General features: G+C 42.0%; 1 protein-coding gene across 4 annotated transcripts in view; it reads right to left on the bottom strand.

Moving 5' to 3' along the window:
* Positions 1-264: 264 nt before the first annotated feature.
* The window catches only part of NEXN (nexilin F-actin binding protein), a 127,481-nt gene continuing 108,103 nt past the window's right edge, over positions 265-19,642 (bottom strand). For 3 of the 4 annotated variants that reach the window (XM_030205558.1, XM_030205559.1, XM_030205561.1), the window contains 4 exons: positions 11,660-11,881; positions 3,238-3,423; positions 1,061-1,418; positions 265-951 (listed from right to left, as the gene is read on the bottom strand). In XM_030205558.1, coding sequence (XP_030061418.1) covers positions 938-951; positions 1,061-1,418; positions 3,238-3,423; positions 11,660-11,881 — 780 coding nt within the window. In that variant the 3' untranslated portion in view covers positions 265-937. Of the gene's footprint in view, positions 952-1,049; positions 1,419-3,237; positions 3,424-11,659; positions 11,882-19,642 lie in introns of those variants that run through there. The other variant, XM_030205560.1, reaches the window with a different exon arrangement.

Below are 19,642 nucleotides of genomic sequence, written 5' to 3'. Positions count from 1 at the left end.
TGTCTAACTCGTGTTAAAAGAACTCCACGCATTACCATTGAACCTTAGAATTTATTTTAAGATATTTGTCTTTGTATAAATGGGTAGTAAATGCTGGTTGCCTGTTTATCTTTCTAATCTAATCACGTCAACCCGCTTGACTGAGGTCTCAATATGTGAACCAACTTGTATTATCTCTTTTCCAATTTCCAGTTATCTATTCTCCTTTATAATTTTTTCTTTGAGCTGCTGATAGTGTATGAATTTTAATACAGTAATGTTAAGCCAGGTTTCAGTATAGAACCATCTACTTAAGTAGTCATAATGGGGCAAAAATATGTACTAATACAATGGACAATCTGAGTTAATACCGTGTTGATCAAGGACCACATGCTACTGCATTAGGTTTTATTCTTTAATTGAAAATTATACACTACATTCAGATATGTTACAATCATTAAAAACAGTTTTCAGAAAACATTTTACTTTCCTTCTGAGGAACTTTTAAAAAACATACTGATTAGTTAAATAGTTCCATTGCAATATGTATTAACAAATTCATAACACTTTATGTATTTGCAGATTACATTTCAGCACAGTAACACAACACAATGAAAATGGTGTTAAATATGCCATTTAAGCTGTCCTGATGCTAACGAGGCTACTTTATAATGGGACAATTGGTCTTAAGTCAGAGAAGTAATGAAGTAATTTAGGTTATGTATGACTCAGACTGTTCTGTAGGGCGAAATATTTCTGGTAATTATTTGATAACAGTTGAGCTCTTTTGTAAGAAAAAGACTTTACATGCAATTTTGAAGACTACCAATATTTAACGCAGGAATGGCAAATCAATACGGTACAGTTTTGTTCTTCCTTTAATTGGCCCCATCACACAGAAAGATGGACGCAGCAAGAAAATCAAGGAAGAAGGAAGATTCCAGCAAAAGTAGAGTATTTAGTAGTCATCAGCTAGAACAGAAAGAGAAAAGTATTAGGAAAATTGAGAACACCAACAGGTATATTGAGTAAAGGAATATAACAGACTAAGATGAAGGCAAGATAAAACATTAGCTCTTACTTTCAATAGTAAGAATGCAGGAGCTGGCTGCTGTGCCTCTGCTGTTGACGGCTTTACACATATATTCTCCTGTGTCTTCTGGAAAAGTTTCTGGTAAGTAAAGGCAGTAGGTTTCCCCTCTTTCAATGTACTGATAGTCCTCACAGTCTTGCAACATTTCTCCCTCAAACCACCATGTGATCTCAGGCTTTGGTTCTCCAGTAACTTTAACAGTAAACCTTACTGGTTCACCATCCACAACTGAGATATTTTTTAATGGTTTCTTAAACCAAGGTGCTCCAGACCTAGCATGGTCTTCATCTTCATAAGTAGAACCATTAACAATGCTTCCCTCATCTTCTTCCTCTTCTTCTCTTTGCTAGTAAGAAAAATAAAATTGAAAAGTGATCTTAAACATACATCCATATGTTATATAATTAAATAGAAATTTTCATGGTGTACTTGGGTCCTGCACAAAGGAATTTGCTAAACAATACATAAAGCTTTACAATGTCTGAAATCTTTTTAAAAATTGACTTAAGTGGTTAGAGTATGGAACTGGGAGTGCAGATGTTAGTCACGTGCTGTCACTTCAAGTAAAGTCATTTTGTCTTCTTGATTATTTGTTCTTCAGAGCACAGATGCATTGTATGTTGCCTAGAGAATGTTTTATAAATTTTATCTACTTATAGAATACTGAAATGTATGTTGTTTGCTCACAGGTAGTGCACACAAACCCATATTTATTGAACTAGTTTGTCTCAATTTTATGTCGGTAGTGTGGTCGCTGTTCGCTGGCAACAATTGTGATTTGGCCTAGAAAATAACTTAGCTACCTTACTCAAAAGCAAGGGCATAGCCAGAGTTCGGCGGGAGGGGGATCCAGAACCTGAGGTGAGGGGCACATTTTAGCTTTCTCCACCCCCTCTTGAGCCCCCCTCCTGCCGCCAACCCACCACCGTTGCCTACCTTTGCTGGCGGGGGACCCCAACCCCCGCCAGTCGAGCTCCTCTTCTTCCGACGCAAGGCTTCGTGCAGGCCGTCAGACTCACAGAAACAGAATGAAGCCTTGCACCGGAAGAACAGGACTTCGGCTGGCGGGGGTTGGAGTCCCCCACCAGCAAAGGTAGGTGGCGGCGGCAGGGGGGTCCAGGGGCCCCATGTAGCTACGCCACTGTTCAAAAGTGGCATATTCTGACACACTGTAATTCTTGCAAGGGAATTTCTGATACACCACCCCCAAGGCAAAACATAGTTAACTGATAACAAATTTATGGGAAATCGGGAGTATGCTTCTTTATTTATAATTTCATGCAAGTAGTAGGTTTGCCACTCTGAGTTTAAGAAGAAATGAACTGTTTTCAGCCAACATCTATGCATCCGCTGCATGAGGGAAAACCAGCAGAAACTTATTTTTAACAATGTTTCAGATACTAGATTTTGCCTTGTGGGTCAAATTGATCAAATGCAGTGATCATGAGGTATTGCACTGGCAAAGGTTCTGGAAAAGGATGGCAATGTCGTGCTGTGATCCATCAAGGCCCCTGAAATATCAATATAACACCTGCATTATTGCCTTGGTAAGTAGCTTGAAAATTTATGACGGTACAAGGCACTTTAATACTAAGCAGGTGAAGTCCAGCAGACTTGGAGAAAAACAATTATATCCCACTGGTCGATCGGCAGCAGCCTGTGAAGATATGGCATGATGTTTCAGTGCTCAAAAGACAAGCTTCCTGTATTGCAGGTGCTTTTTCTTAATTTAATAAAGGGATTTATACTAAAAATCTTTAACAAAGCAGAGTTTCAAAGATTGAGAATGTATTTCCCTTAACAAAAGCCATAAGCTGTTTAATGTTGCAGAAATTTATTTGTTACATTTGTATCCCACATTTTCCCACCTATTTGCTGGTCCAATGTGGCTTACATAGTACCGTAGAGGCGCACGCCAACTTCGGTATGAACAGTTACAATGTGATGTTGTGGTACAATAAGGATCATTGGAACAGATACATAGGGAAACGTCGAACGGAAGAGTTATGTGAAGCCAATTATGTGTTTTGGTAGCGTGTAGCAGTGTTCAGGCATTTATGTTTGACACTCTGAGCGATTAAAAAAATGAGTGCAAATCTAGCATGTAGTAAGGAGACATTTCTTTAGAACTGTTAATAGGGCAGAACTTAATGTAATTAAAATACCTTTTGTAATGCAGCATCAATCTCTTTTTGTTCAAATTGCATACGCAGAACCTTCTGTTCTTCAATTCTTCGTTGTTCTTCTTCAGCCCTTGCTTTAGCCATTTGTTCAAATCGTGCCTTCATGTCAACTTTATGAGAAAATGGTGCTTCATATTTGCTTTCTGGTTTCGCATCAATTTCTTGTTCCTTAAAAGTAACGGAAAGGCTTTTACCTAAAACTGTATGTAGTAAATGCTAAAATGGATTTTAATTTGATTTGTTTAATAGAAATCTTGTTTCTAATCTTATTGCTGCTTCTTTCATTACATACTCAAAAGTATGTATTGAAATTTGACTTTTTAAATCTATATTAGCTTTATAAACAAGAAAAGGTAGAGCACAATATATTTGAATTGTCAATTATGGCCTGCTTATTAGAAAGTCTGGCTCATAAAGTCTGGATGGAACATACCACAGGCTGTATATCAAGTTCATGACCCATGGATATCATGAAATGTATATGTGAAGATGGCTGTGCTGGGAACAACTTCCTCTCTTGTTGCAATGTTTGTAATCCATCCAGACCCCTGTGAACTGTACAAAAACTGAGCAGATTTTTTTTTTCTTTCTTTTTTTCCACAAGAAGGGCAGAGAGAATTTTGGTGTCCAGATCCTCCAACCCAATTGGCAACTCTCTAGTACAAGCAGTAAAAAGCAAAATTTGTTTTCTCCCCCCAAATGCACCCACCTTGAAGTCCCAGCTTGGAGTTCACAGTAACATAGTAGTGGCTACATGCCTCATCACAGTTCTCTATCAGCAACCTTAGAAAGGTCATGGGGGGGGGGGGGGGGGGGGGTTTCCATCAGAACACCAGGGACCATGGTCATCCCCCCCCCCCCCCCCCCCCCACCACAGTCTCTTCTGCCCTGAAGTCCACGTGTGACCTGGGCTTTGAGCATGAGGTCTGCCAGTTGCAAGGTCCTTCCAGCACCTATGCGGTGGTGCAAATATACTTAGGAGCCGAATACACACATTAGCAGCCTTAAAGGAGCAGTTTGCCTGCTTTTGATCTTGGGCAAATGTGGGACCAAGAGGGGAAACTAAGATTAAGGGAATCGGCTATGAATCAGACCTTATGATTATAGTGTGTATTTCATGGAAAAATATTTATTGTCCTTAAACCATAGTACCTTGAAAAAAGTAGGACAACTTTATGGAAGTGCGTCTAAGCTCGTTGCTTGTTCTCACCGGTAGTTGATTACAGAACAGTGGAAACAATTACAGAGGATGTTTCCTCAAATGACCATGTCTGATCTGTGAGCATATCCACTTTTACTTTTTTATTTTTCAAAACAGTATGTTTTAAGGACTGTAAGGGTAATAGCATTGGTATGCTGTTTGTAATAGGGTTTGATTTTCATCCTGCATAAACATCAGTCAGAACCACCCATCCAGGCTGCTTGAGCTCCAAAGCAATTTGCTGCTACAACTCAAATCTTTTTACAGTTCCCTTCCAATAACCTCCAAACCACTTTGGTCTTCCCTATAATGCATTAAACCTCTCCACAACCTTGCAGGATACTTATAAGCCTGGGACACACAAGAGCCAGAGGAACAGAGCAAAGGAAACATATATCCTAGGGTTTTTTCAGAACCTGTTGCTTTTCTATTCACCCCACAATCACAAAAATATAAATTAAAAATAATTTAGCTGACAGGAATCCCTAGGCTTTGTTAGCTGAAGAAATGCGGAACCACCCTGAGGCGGTGGCAGGCAAGAGTGCATTGAAACATGCTGTCTGCTTTAGCTGACTGGCCTGTCTGCATTTCTTCAGCAACTAGGGCTTAGGGATCCCTCTAAACTACATGACTAATGTGCCTGGCTGCTGGGAGGGCCTGAGGCAAAAATGGAGGGACCCAGGCCCACCCACCTCTACATTCCTGAGCAGGGAGGCTTGGTTTTCAGTGGGAGAGATATTTTTTGTTTGCTGCATATGGTATGATTTGGATTTATGTGTGTGTGCCTATCCAGTGCTTTTTTTGTAGGGAAAAAAAAAGATATTGGTACTCATTATAGGTAGCCTGGGTGCAGGGTCACTATGGTTCTGCCCCTACAGTAGCCACACCCCTTTTACCAGCCATGGTGCACATAAACAGGTATCATTGAAAATATTACACCAGTAGAGAGTGGTGGATACTTGGAATGCACTCCCACAGGAGGAGGTGGAGATGAAAACTGTAACCGAATTCAAAAATGTGTGGGATAAACATGAAGTAATCCTGTTCAGATGGATCCTCGGAAGCTTAGCAGAGATTGGGTGGCAGCACCGGTGGTTGGGAGGTGGGGCAAGTGCTGGGCAGACTTCTATGGTCTATTCCCCGAAAATGGCAAGGATAAATCAAGGTCAGGTATACATATAAAGTAGCACGTATGAATTTATCTTGTTGGGCAGACTTTATCTGCCATCATGTACTATATATGTGCACCCTAATACACAAAGCTACTCTACCTTACCCCACTCATTGCTGACTCAAAAGTAAGAAAGCAGCACTGCAGGTATTTATCACAGGCTGTAGAACAACAAAACAAGTCAGACTGGTATAGATTCCTACATATGCTACACACTAGCAGAATACCTCGTCTTTGTTACGTGCCCTCAAATAAGTGACAAATTGTAAAATATGAATGTACAAGTATAGTAAGAAGCCAGACTCTCCATACAGTGCTAGAGAGCGAGCAGTTTATTTCATTTTGTTCTGTTCAAAATACAAATATGTCAGAGATGCACATCCCTAAAGCTGCCATAGTCCAATCACTAAGCTGAATAAAAAGGGCTTGATATATAGAAAAACTTACGTAATTGGTATCAGGTGCTGACTACAGTGTTTTGAATTAACGGCAATAGCCACTGGCTAAAATTTGCCTATGTACATTGCTATATATCCAGTAAAAAAAAATATGAACAAAAAAAAGCCGGTGTAGCATGCTCTAGGAAGGATCCCCTGCACCGTCTGCCTATATAAGGATATAGGACTAGCTGTGGGGTATATTTGGGATAAAACAATACATATGACTAAAGAGAAATAAATACAATGTGCAGGTCAGCTTAATTGTTTTATCAGAAACATCTCTGCTGCCATGTAAACAAACACAAAATTGTGTGTGCTACCATCTTGGTTGTCTCATTATCTTAATGTAACTGCTGCCAAGCAAGTAACATTAGCCCTATAAAGTATCTCTTTCCATCACCTTGGTCTTTGCTGTTTTTGATAGGAGGGCAGGGAAATGCGGTTGCCAGATAACACACACTCCTTATATAGAAGAAGAACGGATGGGGATCCTAGGGAATCCCATTTGAGGAGGTGGGTTGCAGCTTTTGGCCAAGGGGCAGAACTACTCTCATTCCCTAATTACCTCCAGCTCTTCTACTGTTGCTCCTCATCTCCTGTGTTTTCAGACCCTTTCTTCTGTCTCAACCCCTATCCAGTCCTCCCAGCCCCATTTCCACCTTATTTCATGCCCTTCACAGGTGCACATCCTTTTCTTATTATTTGTACTTTTTGCAGCTTCCTGTTTTCCATACTTTCAAGGTCCTCAAATTATATCTCAACCGTTTCCTGTTTTTATTCTTCTACCCCACATCTCATATTCACAGCATCTACACTTATACTCCCCTCCTTTTCCCAGTTTTGGACTCACTAATCTCTCCTACCCAGTATCCAAGTTCCCCCCCACACATACACACACACAATCCTTATTCAATCTCTGTGACTGTTCAGCCCACACATCCTTGAGTCTCTATTTGAGATATCCGTCCTCCATTTTTTTCCTTTACCTGTTCTCCCCATCTCCATCAATCTGAGAACCCCTATTTTTTCTCATCTCTACGTTCCTGGATCTTCATCCCCCCCCCCCCCCATACAGTGTGGAAGTCCTCATTGCTTCCCCACCCCCCAAATCTGAGCTGTCTGTGAGTCCCCTTACCTCCTTCCCTCCCTACCCACCAAATATGGGAGATTGCTCATTACTCATTCCCAAGTCTCCATAGGGAGGCCCTAAACTCTGCTCCCCTCTCACTTAGCTACCTACCCCTTCACCAGAAGTGTTTTCTACTGTTGTTAAATGTAATAATATGGATACCAGCACAAAGGAAGAGGACAGGTGATGACAGGCACAGCAATGCAGAAGGAGCAGCCAGATTTTAAGTTCTAGATAGCAGAAAGAAGGGAGGTAAGGAGTATAGACAAAATCAGGGGGAGCCACAATAGTGTTTAAACTTACAGGAGGAATGAGAATTATAGTGCAGGTCCAATGTACGTAATAGCTAGTGCTACCCTGCTGGCCAGCAATGCTTATTGTGATGCTTAGATTGGAGGGAGAGGAGTTAGAAAATAAGGGGAGGAGAGGAAGGGCTCAATTTGTAGCAGAAAGCCTGTGAGGGAATCTGTGGGACTGTTAGATCACGAAGTAGTAAAGGGGCACTCGGGGAGAACAAGGCCTTAGTGGAGAAACAATTCTATGCTTCAGTCTTACGGAAGATGATGTAAGAGATCTGCCTGTACTGGACATGGTTTTCAAGGGTGATGATCGGAGGAAACTGAAAGAAATGTTGGTGAACCGGAAGATGTATTGAGCCAAAATTGACAAAGGAGTAGTAAATCACCTGGGACTGGATGGCATACATTCAAGAGAACTCAAGCATGAAACTACTAATCTGCTGTTAGTAATATGTGACCTACTACTTAACATTTCTAGAGCGCTACTAGGGTTACGCAGCGCTGTACAATTTAACAAAGAGAGACAGTCCCTGCTCAAAGAGCTTACAATCTAATAGTTGTTGAAATTATCCATAGTACCTGAAGATTGGAGGGTGGCCAATGCAACGCTGATATTAAAAAGGGTTCCGGGGTGGTCCAGGAAATTAGACCAGTAAGCCTGACGTCAGTGCCAAGCAAAATAGTGGAAACTATTATAAAGAATAAAATTAAGGAACACATAGATAAACATGGTTTAATGGGACAAAGTCTGCATGGACTCAGCCATAGGAAGTCTTGCCTCACCAATTTGCTTCATGTCTTTGAAGGCATGAATAAACATGGATAAAGGTGAGCTGGTTGATGGAGTGTATCTAGATTTTCAGAAAGCTTTTGATAAAGTTCCAGATGAGAGACTCCTGATAAAATTAAAGTCATGAAATAGGAGGTAATGTTCTGGTGTGGATTAGGAATTGGTTATTGGACAGAAAACAGAGGGTAGGGTTAAATAGTCATTTCTCTCAATGGAGGAGGGTGAACAGTGGAGTGCCACAGGGATAAGCACTGGAACCAGTGCTATTTAACATATTTATAAATGATATGGAAATCAGAACGATGAGTAAGGTGATTAAATTTGCAGATGACACAAAACTATTCAAGGTTGTTAAAACACATGAGGACTGTGAAATATTGCAGGAAAACCTTAGGACATTGAAAGACGGGCAATGGCAAATAAAATTTAATGTGGACAAATGCAAGCTGATGCACATTGGAAAGAATAATCTGAATCCAAGTTACTTGATGCTAGGGTCCACTTTGGGGTCAGCACTCAAGAAAAAGATCTAAGTGTTGTAGATAAAACACTGAAATCTGCTCAGTGTGCAGCAGTGGCCAAAGCAAACAGGATGCTAGAAAGTATTAGGAAAGGGATGTTGAATAAGACCAAAAATACTATAATGCATCTGTATCGCTCCATGGGGCGACCGCACCTTGAGTACTGCATTCAGTTCTGGTCGCCATATCTCAAAGATATAGCGGAATTAGAAAAGGCTCAAAGAACAGCGACCAAATTGATAAAGATGATGGAATTCCTCTCACATAAGGAAAGGCTCTTCAGCTTGGAAAAGAGACTGATGAGGGGAGGTACGATTGAGGTCTACAAAATCCTGAGTGGTGTAGAATGAGTAGAAGTAAATTGGGTTTTTTTTTTTACTTGTTCCAAAAGTACAAAGACTAGGAGACACTCGAGGAAGTTACATGGGAATACTTTTAAAACAAATAGGAGGAAATTCAATGAATAGTTAACCTCTGGAAATCTTTGCCAGAGAATGTGGTAACAGCAGTTAGCGTATCTGGCTTTAAAAAAAAGGTTTGAACAAGTTCCTGGAGGAAAGGTCATGGGGAAGCAACTGCTTGCCCTGGGATTTGTAGCATGGAATGTTGCCACAGTTTGGGTTTCTGCCAGGTACTTACGACCTGGCTTGCCACTGTTAGAAACAGAATACTGGGCTAGATGGACCATTGGTCTGACCCAGTAAGGCTACTCTAATGTTCTTGTGTAAGTCTTGATGACACAGTCCAGTAAAAATTGGTTAAGATTAAAATTTAGAATAGGACTGGGTGAAACTGAGTGAATACCTGTCACCTCTTCACAAAAGTGGTGATAGGGAAGAAGCTGGAAACTACAGGCCAGTAAGCTTCACTTCGGTTATTGGAAAAGTAATGGAAGCGATGCTGAAGGAAAGCATAGTGAATTTCCTGGAAGCCAATAAGTTGCAAGGTCAGAGGGAACATGGTTTTACCAAAGGGAAATCGTGCCAAATGAATCTCATTGAATTCTTTAACTGGGTGACTGAAGAATTGAATCATGGACATGCTATAGATGTAATCTACTTAGATTTCAGCAAAGCCTTTGACACGGTTCCCCACAGGAGACTCTTAAATAAACTTGACAGGCTGAAGATAGGACCAGACGTGGTGAACTGGTTGACGGACAGACGCCAGAGGGTGGTGGTTAATGGAATTCGCTCAGATGAGGGAAGGATTAAGTAGTGGAGTGCCTCAGGGATCGGTGCTGGGGTCGATTCTGTTCAATATATTTGTGAGTGACATTGCCGAAGGGTTAGAAGGTAAAGTTTGACTTTTTGTGGATGATACTAAGATTTGTAACAGAATTGACACCCGGGAGTGGAAAACATGAAAAAGGATCTGCATAAGCTAGAAAAATGGTCTAAGGATTGGCAATTAAAATTCAATGCGAAGAAATGCAAAATGAGTAGAAATCCACGGGAGACGTACGTGTTAGATGGTGAGAGTCTGATATGTACGGAAAGGGAGAGGGATCTTGGGGTGATAGTATCTGAGGATTTGAAGGCGACGAAACAGCATGACAAGGCGGTGGCCGTAGCTAGAAGGTTGCTAGGCTGTATAGAGAGAGGTGTGACCAGCAGAAGAAAAGAGGTTTTAATGCCCCTGTATAAGTCGTCGGTGAGGACGCACCTGGAATATTGTGTTCAGTTTTGGAGGCCGTATCTTGCTAAGGATGTAAAAAGAATTGAAGCGGTGCAAAGAAAAGCTACAAGAATGGTATGGGATTTGCGTTACAAGACGTATGAGGAGAAACTTGCTGACCTGAACATGTATACCCTGGAGGAAAGGAGAAACAGGGGTGATATGATAGACATTCAAATATTTGAAAGGTATTAATCCGCAAACGAACCTTTTCCGGAGATGGGAAGGTGGTAGAACGAGAGGACATGAAATGAGATTGAAGGGGGGCAGACTCAAGAAAAATGTCAGGAAGTATTTTTTCATGGAGAGAGTAGTGGATGCTTGGAATGCCCTCCCGCGGGAGGTGGTGGAAATGAAAACGGTAATGGAATTCAAAAATGGATGGGATAGACATAAAGGAATCCTGTTCAGAAGGAATGGATCCTCAGAAGCTTAGCGGAGATTGGGTGGCAGAGCCGGTGGTGGGAGGCGGGACTAGTGGTTGGGAGGCGGGGCCAATGCTGGGCAGACTTCTACGGTCTGTGACCTGAAATGGTGGATACAAATCAAGGTCAGGTATACACAAAAAGTAGCACATATGAGTTTATCTTGTTGGGCAGACTGGATGGACCATGCAGGTCTTTCACTGCCGTCATCTACTATGTTACTATAATGGTTTAATTGCTGAGGGGGGGGGGGAGCAGTGGCCTATTTCTTTTGTTAAATATCCTTACCTTACATTTGGTGGGATGCTTAAACTATAAAATGTATTATAAATTCTAGAGATTTACAATAGCATTTGTATGATTTCTATCAGCTGATACTTTCAGCATTTGCTGTTCTGTGATGCATAACTTGTTTTAGGTTTGGTTTAATGAGAACATTTAAAGTTTTTATCTCTGTTTGTATTTCACTGTTGTTTTCAATAAATACCTTGTATACATTTTTTAAAAAATGGTTGGTTGAGCCTGGAATCCTAAAGAACAAGGGGAAATGGCCAATGACTCAATGGCCGTTACTCCTCCCCACTACCTTGGCAAAAGAACTGCAGTTATGAACTTTTCATTCCATAAAGCAAATACTATGATTCTGCCTTTGGGGTACAACTGCAACCCTTTTGGTCTATGTTAGTTCCTAGTAAGAATTTTCAAAATATTTTTATTTGTATGCAATAATTTCTGAGAAAAGAGAGCTGACCTGTTGGAATTTTTCTGCTTCCCTCTCTCTTATTTCCAGATCCACTGCTCTTCGTCTGGCTCGCTCTTCTTCAATCTTTCTCTGTATTTCTTCTTCAGACAGTTTGCCAATTTTTTCAAATTTACTTTTCAAGTTCTTGGCTTGAATGGAACCTGTTCTTTTTAACTTTATCAGTTCTTCATATTCATTGCTTATGACTTCATTGCTTTCATTCACCTCTTCCTGAAAGAGATTAAAGTTATATAGGAGGTTATCTTTGAAGAGTTGTACACTATTTGCATATGTAAATGAGCAGGTTTATACATGGAAAGGACCTTATAATATGCATCTTAGTAGTGATTTTAGAAGAGCTACTGTGTACCTGGATTGGCCGCTGTCGTGGACAAGATGCTGGGCTCGATGGACCCTTGGTCTTTTCCCAGTATGGCATTACTTATGTACTTATGTACCCATCTATATCTGCAGCACTTAGTTTTTGAAAGGGGCGTGTTCTGGATGTGGTTTGGGCAGCCTAGAATGTACATATGTATTTCCTATTTTGCATTATCAGCAATACATGCATAGTTTAAAATATATGGCCATCAGCAATTAACACCCAATCAAAGTCATGCATTTGTGTTAGATACCCAAAGCACAGGTCCAAATGAGCAGTTAAGTGTTTGCAGGAGCAATTATGGTTACCTGGTGTTTAAAACTACTACTACTACTACTTATCATTTCTAAAGCGCTACTAGACGTACGCAGTGCTGTACACTTGAACATGAAGAGACAGTCCCTGCTCAACAGAGCTTACAATCTAATTAGGACAGACAGGACAAATAAGAGATAAAGGAATATTAAAGTGAGGATGATAAAATAAGGGTTCTGGTCAAGTGAATAAAGGTGAGGAGTTAAAAGCAGCATCATAAAGGTGGGCTTTTAGCTTAGATTTGAAGACAGCCAGAGATGGAGCTTGACGTATCGGCTCAGGAAGTCTATTCCAGGCATATGGTGCAGCAAGATAAAAGGAACAGAGTCTGGAGTTAGCAGTGGAGGAGAAGGGTGCAGATAAGAGAGATTTACCCATTGAACGGAGTTCCCTGGGAGGAATGCAGGGAGAGATGAGAGTGGAGAGGTACTGAGGAGCTGCAGAGTAAATGCACTTATAGGTCAATAAGAGGAGTTTGAACTGTATGCGGAAACGGATAGGAAGCCAGTGAACTGACTTGAGGCGAGGGCTAATATGAGCATAACGACACTGGCGGAATACTAGTCGTGCAGCAGGATTTTGAACAGATTGAAGAGGAGAGAGATGGCTAAGTGGGAGACCTGTGAGAAGCAAGTTGCAATAGTCTAAGTGAGAGGTGATAAGAGTGTGGATGAGGGTTCTGGTAGTGTGCTCAGAAAGGAAAGGGCGAATTTTGCTGATATTATAGAGAAAGAAACGACAGGTTTTAGCAGTCTGTTGAATATGTGCAGAGAAGGAGAGGGAGGAGTCGAAGATGACCCCAAGGAAGGATGAGAGTGTTATCCACAGAAATAGAGAATGGGGGAGGAGGAGAGGTTGGTTTAGGGGGAAAGATGAGAAGCTCGGTCTTGGTCATGTTTAGTTTCAGATGGCGCCGAGACATCCAGGAAGCAATGTCAGACAGGCAGGCTGATACTTTGGCCTGGATTTCGGCTGAGATTTCTGGTGTGGAGAGGTAGATCTGGGAGTCATCAGCATAAAGATGATAGTGAAAACCATGGGATGAGATCAGAGTACCAAGGGAAGAAGTATAGATGGAGAAAAGCAGAGGTCCCAGGACAGATCCCTGAGGTACACCAACTGACAGTGGGATAGAATAGAGGAGGATCCACTAGAGTAATACACTAAAGGTACGCTGGGAAAGATAGGAAGAAAACCAGGAAAGAACAGAGCCCTGAAATCCAAGTGAGGACAGCGTATCAAGGAGTAGGCTGTGATCAACCGTGTCAAAAGCAGCAGATCGAGAAGGATGAGGATAGAATAGAGACCTTTGGATCTGGCCAGGAACACAGATCATTGGAGACTTTAGCAAGCGCTGTTTCAGTTGAATGAAGGGGGCGAAAGCCAGATTGAAGTGGATCAAGAATAGCTTGAGATGAAAGAAAGTCAAGGCAATGGCGGTGAACAGCACGTTCAGGTATCTTGGATAGGAAAGGGAGGAGGAAGATGGGGTGATAGTTGGAAGGACATGTTTGAAGGCATCAGGGACAGTCGCAGTGGACAGTGAAAGATTGAGGATATGACAGATAAAAGGGATGACAGTAGGAGAGATAGTGTTAAGTAGATGGGTGGGAATAGGATCGGAGGAAATAAGATGTGTAGTTTCCTCTTCAGTGATTTCAGAAAAGGAGGCAGGGGTTGGAGGGTTGAGAGAATGGACTAAGGGAAGCAGAGGTGGAGGTGACCTGGTTGAGAATTCAAGTTTAATCTTGTGAACCTTATCATGAAAGAACTCAGCCAGAGTCTGGGGGGAAAGTGAAGGGGGGGGGGGGGGGGGTTGGAGGTGAAGGCACTTTGAGGAGAGAGTTCAGTGTGGCAAAGAGATGTCAAGGATTTGAGCCTAGAGAATTTGTCAACTGGATGTAATGGCCCTGTTTGGCAAGTAAAAGAGCAGACTGGAAGGAGGTCAGCAAGAATTTGAAATGTATGAAGTCAGCATGGGTATGGGATTTCAGCCAAAGGCGTTCAGCAGAGCGGGCACAGGAACATAGGTAGCAGATTCTAGAGGTCAGCCAAGGCTGGGGTTTGGTATGTTTTACAGAACGGGGAATGGGAGGAGCGAGAGTATCCAGAGCAGAGGAGAGAATAATATTATAGGAAGAGACAGCCTCATTGACAGACTTGGATAACATAGCGGTAGAGAAGAGATTTGAAACATTGGAGGACAGAGTAGAAGGGTCAATAGCCTGAAGATTCCTAAATGTGTTGGTTAAGATTGGACAGGACTGCGGAGGAGGGTGTTTAAGTGTGAAAGTTATCAGATGATGGTCAGAGAGGGGAAGAGTTGAGGCACAGAAACTGGAGAGTGAGCAGTTTGAGAAGAAGATAAGATCAAGACAGTGGCCATTCTGGTGAGTGGGGGCAGTGGAGCACAGTTGAAGATTGAAAGAGGATGTTAAAGCAAGAAACTGGAAAGCATAAGAGTCAGAGGGATCATTAGCATGAATGTTAAAATCCCCAAGAATGAGGGAAGGAGATGAAGGTTCAAGAAAGAAGGAAAGCCAAGCATCAAAGTCAGTGAGAAAGGAAGAAAGGACTTATCAGGGGGTCGATAAATGACTGCTACTCAGAGACGCAGAGGAGCAAATAGACAGATGAGTGGACTTCGAAGGAAGAAAAATGGACTGAGGTGGAAGAAGAGGTTGAAATCTCCAAGAGGGTGAAAGTAGTAGCCCGACAACACCTCCGCGGCCAACCAGGTGAGGAGTATGGGAGAAAAGATAACCTCCATGGCATAGGGCTGCGACTGAAACAGAGTCTTCAGGGTAAAGCCAAGTTTCAGTTAGGGCAAGCAGATGGAGAGTATGAGAGATAAAGAGGTCATGGATGTAGGAAAGTTTGTTATAGACAGAGCGGGCATTCCACAGAGCGCAAGAGAAAGGGAAGGAGGGGGGAGGAGAAGAACAGAAATTAGATTGGAGATACCATGGTGTGACCTGCACAAATAGGATGAGAGCTGATGTGGAGGACCAGGATTGGGATTAATGTCCCCAGCAGAGAGAAGAGTAGGAGAGGTACGATGACAGCGACGAAGGCGAGATGTACTCAGAAAGGAGATGGATGAATGGAGGGAAGGAAATGTTTAAGGTTGAGAGCTGAGAAAAAGGAAGAGGAAAAAAGAGATGGTGAGATGATGAATACAGAGAGCGGACAATGTGCTTCTTGTAGTGTACAGTGGTTTAAGATGGAGAAACAAATTAGGAAGGGACAGTACCACCTGAAAAAGAAAAAAAATTCATTGGATATCCAGTTTTGTAACATCCAACCCTTACTAGTGCAAGTTGAAAAACAGCTGCTCACATGTTCAAATAACTGAATGATGCCACTTTGTAAAATGGCTGTTCCCATTATGTGTTCTGTCAAGTATATTTCCTGTAGTTTAATAGGCGTTTTACAAAAGGTTCCATGTTCAGTGCGGCTTTTGTAAAATACTCTTCATTCTGAATGTCCAAACTTGACTGTTTTTTTTGTACCTGTGTAAAATTGAGCCTATAATATTAATGCACATATTCCATTAAGTCAGGGGTTCTCAACCCAGTACTCAGGACACACTGAGCCAGTCAGATTTCCAGGATACTCACAATGAAACTGTATGAGAGAGATGTGCATACAATGGAGGCAGTGCATTCAAATTTATCTTATACATATTCATTCTGGATATCGTGAACATCACACTGGCTTGTTGCATCCCAAGGACTGGGTTGAGAATCCCTTGCTCTGAGCGTAAAATCTTTATGCAGCTAAAATATTTAAAAAAAATCCCATGATTTGAGTGACATACTTAGAAGTCATAAGTCATGCATGATAGTTGCAGGAATTGTTAAGATGTTTGCTCCCGAATCTCGTAACATTAGGATTCTTTACTGATAAAAGCTGTAGGCTAGCAATAGTGCTAGTGTCATAAGGCAGTAGTTCTCAATCCAGTCCTTGGGACATACCCAGCCAATCAGGTTTTCAGTATGTCCATAATGACTATGCATATGAGATCTGCATACCAAGAAGGCAGTGCATGCACATCAATCTCATAAATATTTATTGTGGATATCCTGAAAGCCTGGGTTGAGAGCCACTGCCTTAAGGTTGAAGGTTCATTTTTATTTGCTACATCACCTATATCAGTGGTTTTCAACCTAGTCCTCAATGCACACACAGACAGGTTTTCAGGGTACCCACAATGAATATACAGGAGATTTGCATGTACTGCCTCCTTTGTATGCAAATAACACACAAGAAAACAGTGCAAAGAAATTTCTTTGAGGACAAGCAGAATGTAGTAGTATCATGGATGGGTGACCTCATGTGAAGGAAGCCCAGAATAACAGGTGCTTCCCACCATTCCAGATTTTCGAAATGGTCTACTGAGTATGTGTGTGTTTTCCCACCCAGCAGCTTTCTTTTGCAGAGCAGTGTGGATGTGACTTTCATTCATCCCTTTGATTCACAGCTTTGCATCCAGTTCTTTTTTGTGCTACTCTCGATCAGGTTTTGGACTTGCACTACTGTTGTTCGCATGGGGACAGTATCCTTTCTTCATCCTTTTTAGTTTCCTTAGCCAGGGTTTTAAAATTTTCTTTATTTTCCACAGTTAGGTTCCCTTAGGCCTTGGACATAGATTGGGGGTGCTAAATCCAGTGGAAATTAATCCTCCCTGGACACAATCAAGGAGTTTGCTCAATATTGGGGGTGCTCAAACACCCAAAGAGCTGGCTCCTATGGCCTTGGACACCTGGTTAGGGTCACTTTTTCACCATCAAGCTGTTTAATATCACCGCAGCTATTTTTCCTAACATGTTTCTAAGACTCCCAGTGGTTTCAAGAAGTGCCCCAGGTACAAGAGGACCATGTCCCTCACTGACAACCATAACTGGTGCCAGCAGTGCTTCTTGAAAACTATGTTCACAGATGTCAAGAAGTATTAGGGGTCAGGAACAGCCATGCAAATGAACTTTTGATGCTGGAAGTCTGATCCATCGACTGGGCATTGGAGGCATTGGTTTTTATAGCTCTGGGAGCTGTCAGAAATTGGTGACACATTAACATGAAGAGGGCCTCAACCTTCATAGACAGTGTCTGCTAGGTTCAGGCATCCCCTGGTCCACTCCCAAGGACCAGAAAGGATTTTACATTCTTCTCAACACTAAGGGACCTCGATACCATGTGTCTGATGGATGCCAAGAAATGTTGACATCGTTTCCTCTCAAGGCATGGTGTCAAGCATGGCGGCATCGAGGTCTCTGATGTCCTTGAAGTTCCCCTGATGGGAGGGCTTTTCACTTCCTCCTCCAGGAACTGAACAGGTAGCACCAGCTTCCTTCGCGTCAAGACCAGGTTACAGATACTACCCCAGTAACTTTGAAGGGCATGAACAATCCAGCTGAGCCAGAATGCTTACTTGGAAAAAAGCCATAGCATCACAGACATCGATGCTGGCACTGCAGTGTTCTACTCTGTTCTGGAAGCCCATGTGCTTCCTGTGGGGATCACTACAGCACCAAGGTCTCCAGGGACATTGAAGCTGATATGCACCAAACTGGTATCAATTTCCAGCCTATGGGGAGGGCACTGGGGGTCCCCAGCCCAGGCTTGACCATAGTGTCAGTAATGCAAGGCAGGCAGAGACTCAGACATCTGCAGTGGAGTACTTTTTGAGTCTGATTTGGACCACTGCTGGGTGTCTGAGGAGGCACCAGAGGTCATCTCGGATGAGGGATCCCTTGGTCTTCCCTCAGACCCCTTCCAGTTCACATGAAAGGAGAAAGTCACCTCCAGAGGAGCTGTCCTTTGTTGATTTTGTATGTGAGATGGCCAAGTCTGTCCTGTTTGATTTGGAGATGGAGACTGAGGATGAGCCCAGGGCCAAAATGCTGGACATCCTTCAGTTTGATGCTTCTCCCCCCCCCCCCCCCCCAAAGGAAGCTGTGACAGTGCCCATGCACAGAATCCTTAGGCTTGTGCAGATGAAGCAGTGGAAGACCTTCCTCTCTATGCAGCAGGTCAATAAGATCAACTCTGAGATTCCAGAAGGCTCCAGGATTCAAGATGCTCTAGCTTCATCGCCATTTCATAGTGGTCAAACTGCTCTCAAAAGAGCCAAGAGCTTCAAGACTCCCTCCTCAGAGGGGAGGAAGGCTTGGAATTTGGAGTCTTTTGGGAAGAAGTTTAACCAGAATGCTATGTTCTTTCTGTATAGCGTCCTACCAGCTCTTAATGAGCATGCACTTAAAGAACATTGTGTGAGATCCGATGGAATTTGCAGATACCCTCCATTGGGACATTACATTACAAAACAAGCTTATATTATGCTACCACCACCACGTTTCTAAGCAGATCACAAAATAGTGTAACCAATCGAACAATGGGAATCGCATCTCAAATAATAAAAATTGATTAAATTACTTATCCATTAATATACACGAAACAAGTATGCTTTCAAATATTTCCTAAATAGTGAATAAGATTTTTAATGTTCCTAACATCTCTAGGTATAGAGTTACAAATCTTTACAGCTTGATGTATTTTCATCGAATAATTTCTTTTAGACTGATACTGAGTTGGTTGAGGGTAATGTAAAATACTTTCATCTCTTAAGGTCATACCCAAACTCCTGGTAGAAAAACAGATAATATCCATCAGTAAGGTGTATTTCCATCTAAAAATATTGTACACAATTGAGTAAATTTTAAACTGTATTCTAGCTAAAATTGGTAGCCAGTGAAGCAAAATTAATAATGAGGGTAATTCTATCATACTTACATGCTCCACAAAGCAATCGTGCGGCTACATTTTGAATTGACTGCAATTTTCTAAGGAATTGTTTTTTGATATCCTACATATAAAATGTTGCAGTGATCCAATTGAGACAGTAAAGACTATGCACCACCAATTGAAAAAGACTGATCTAGTAAAGGTCTAATCCTTCGTAACTTTCTTAAAAGAGAGAGTTTTCCAGATAAGAGAATTTGAAATTGATGACAATGAAGCAGTAAGATATACCCCCAAGATTTTCAGCTACGATTCAAATTTAAAACTGGGGTCACTTTTATAAAAAAAAAAAGTATCAGGGGGTCACGTGACGCTATGGTGGAGAGAGGACGTGAGTGATCTTCTCTCCGCTGCCTGCCTGCTCTTTCTAGCGTCTGCAAAAGAATCAATCTCCCCCATACCGCAAAAAAATAAAGAGGAAGACTGCGCGAGTGTACCCGGTGAGCTGGAATAGCGGGAACCCCGATCATGGCAACGAAATCGGCCCAGAAAGA

This window comes from Microcaecilia unicolor, chromosome 6 (genome assembly GCF_901765095.1).
Source record: "Microcaecilia unicolor chromosome 6, aMicUni1.1, whole genome shotgun sequence".
Taxonomy (NCBI): domain Eukaryota; kingdom Metazoa; phylum Chordata; class Amphibia; order Gymnophiona; family Siphonopidae; genus Microcaecilia; species Microcaecilia unicolor.
Note: the sequence above shows the minus strand (reverse complement) of the source record. Positions and strands in the feature narration are given on the sequence as shown.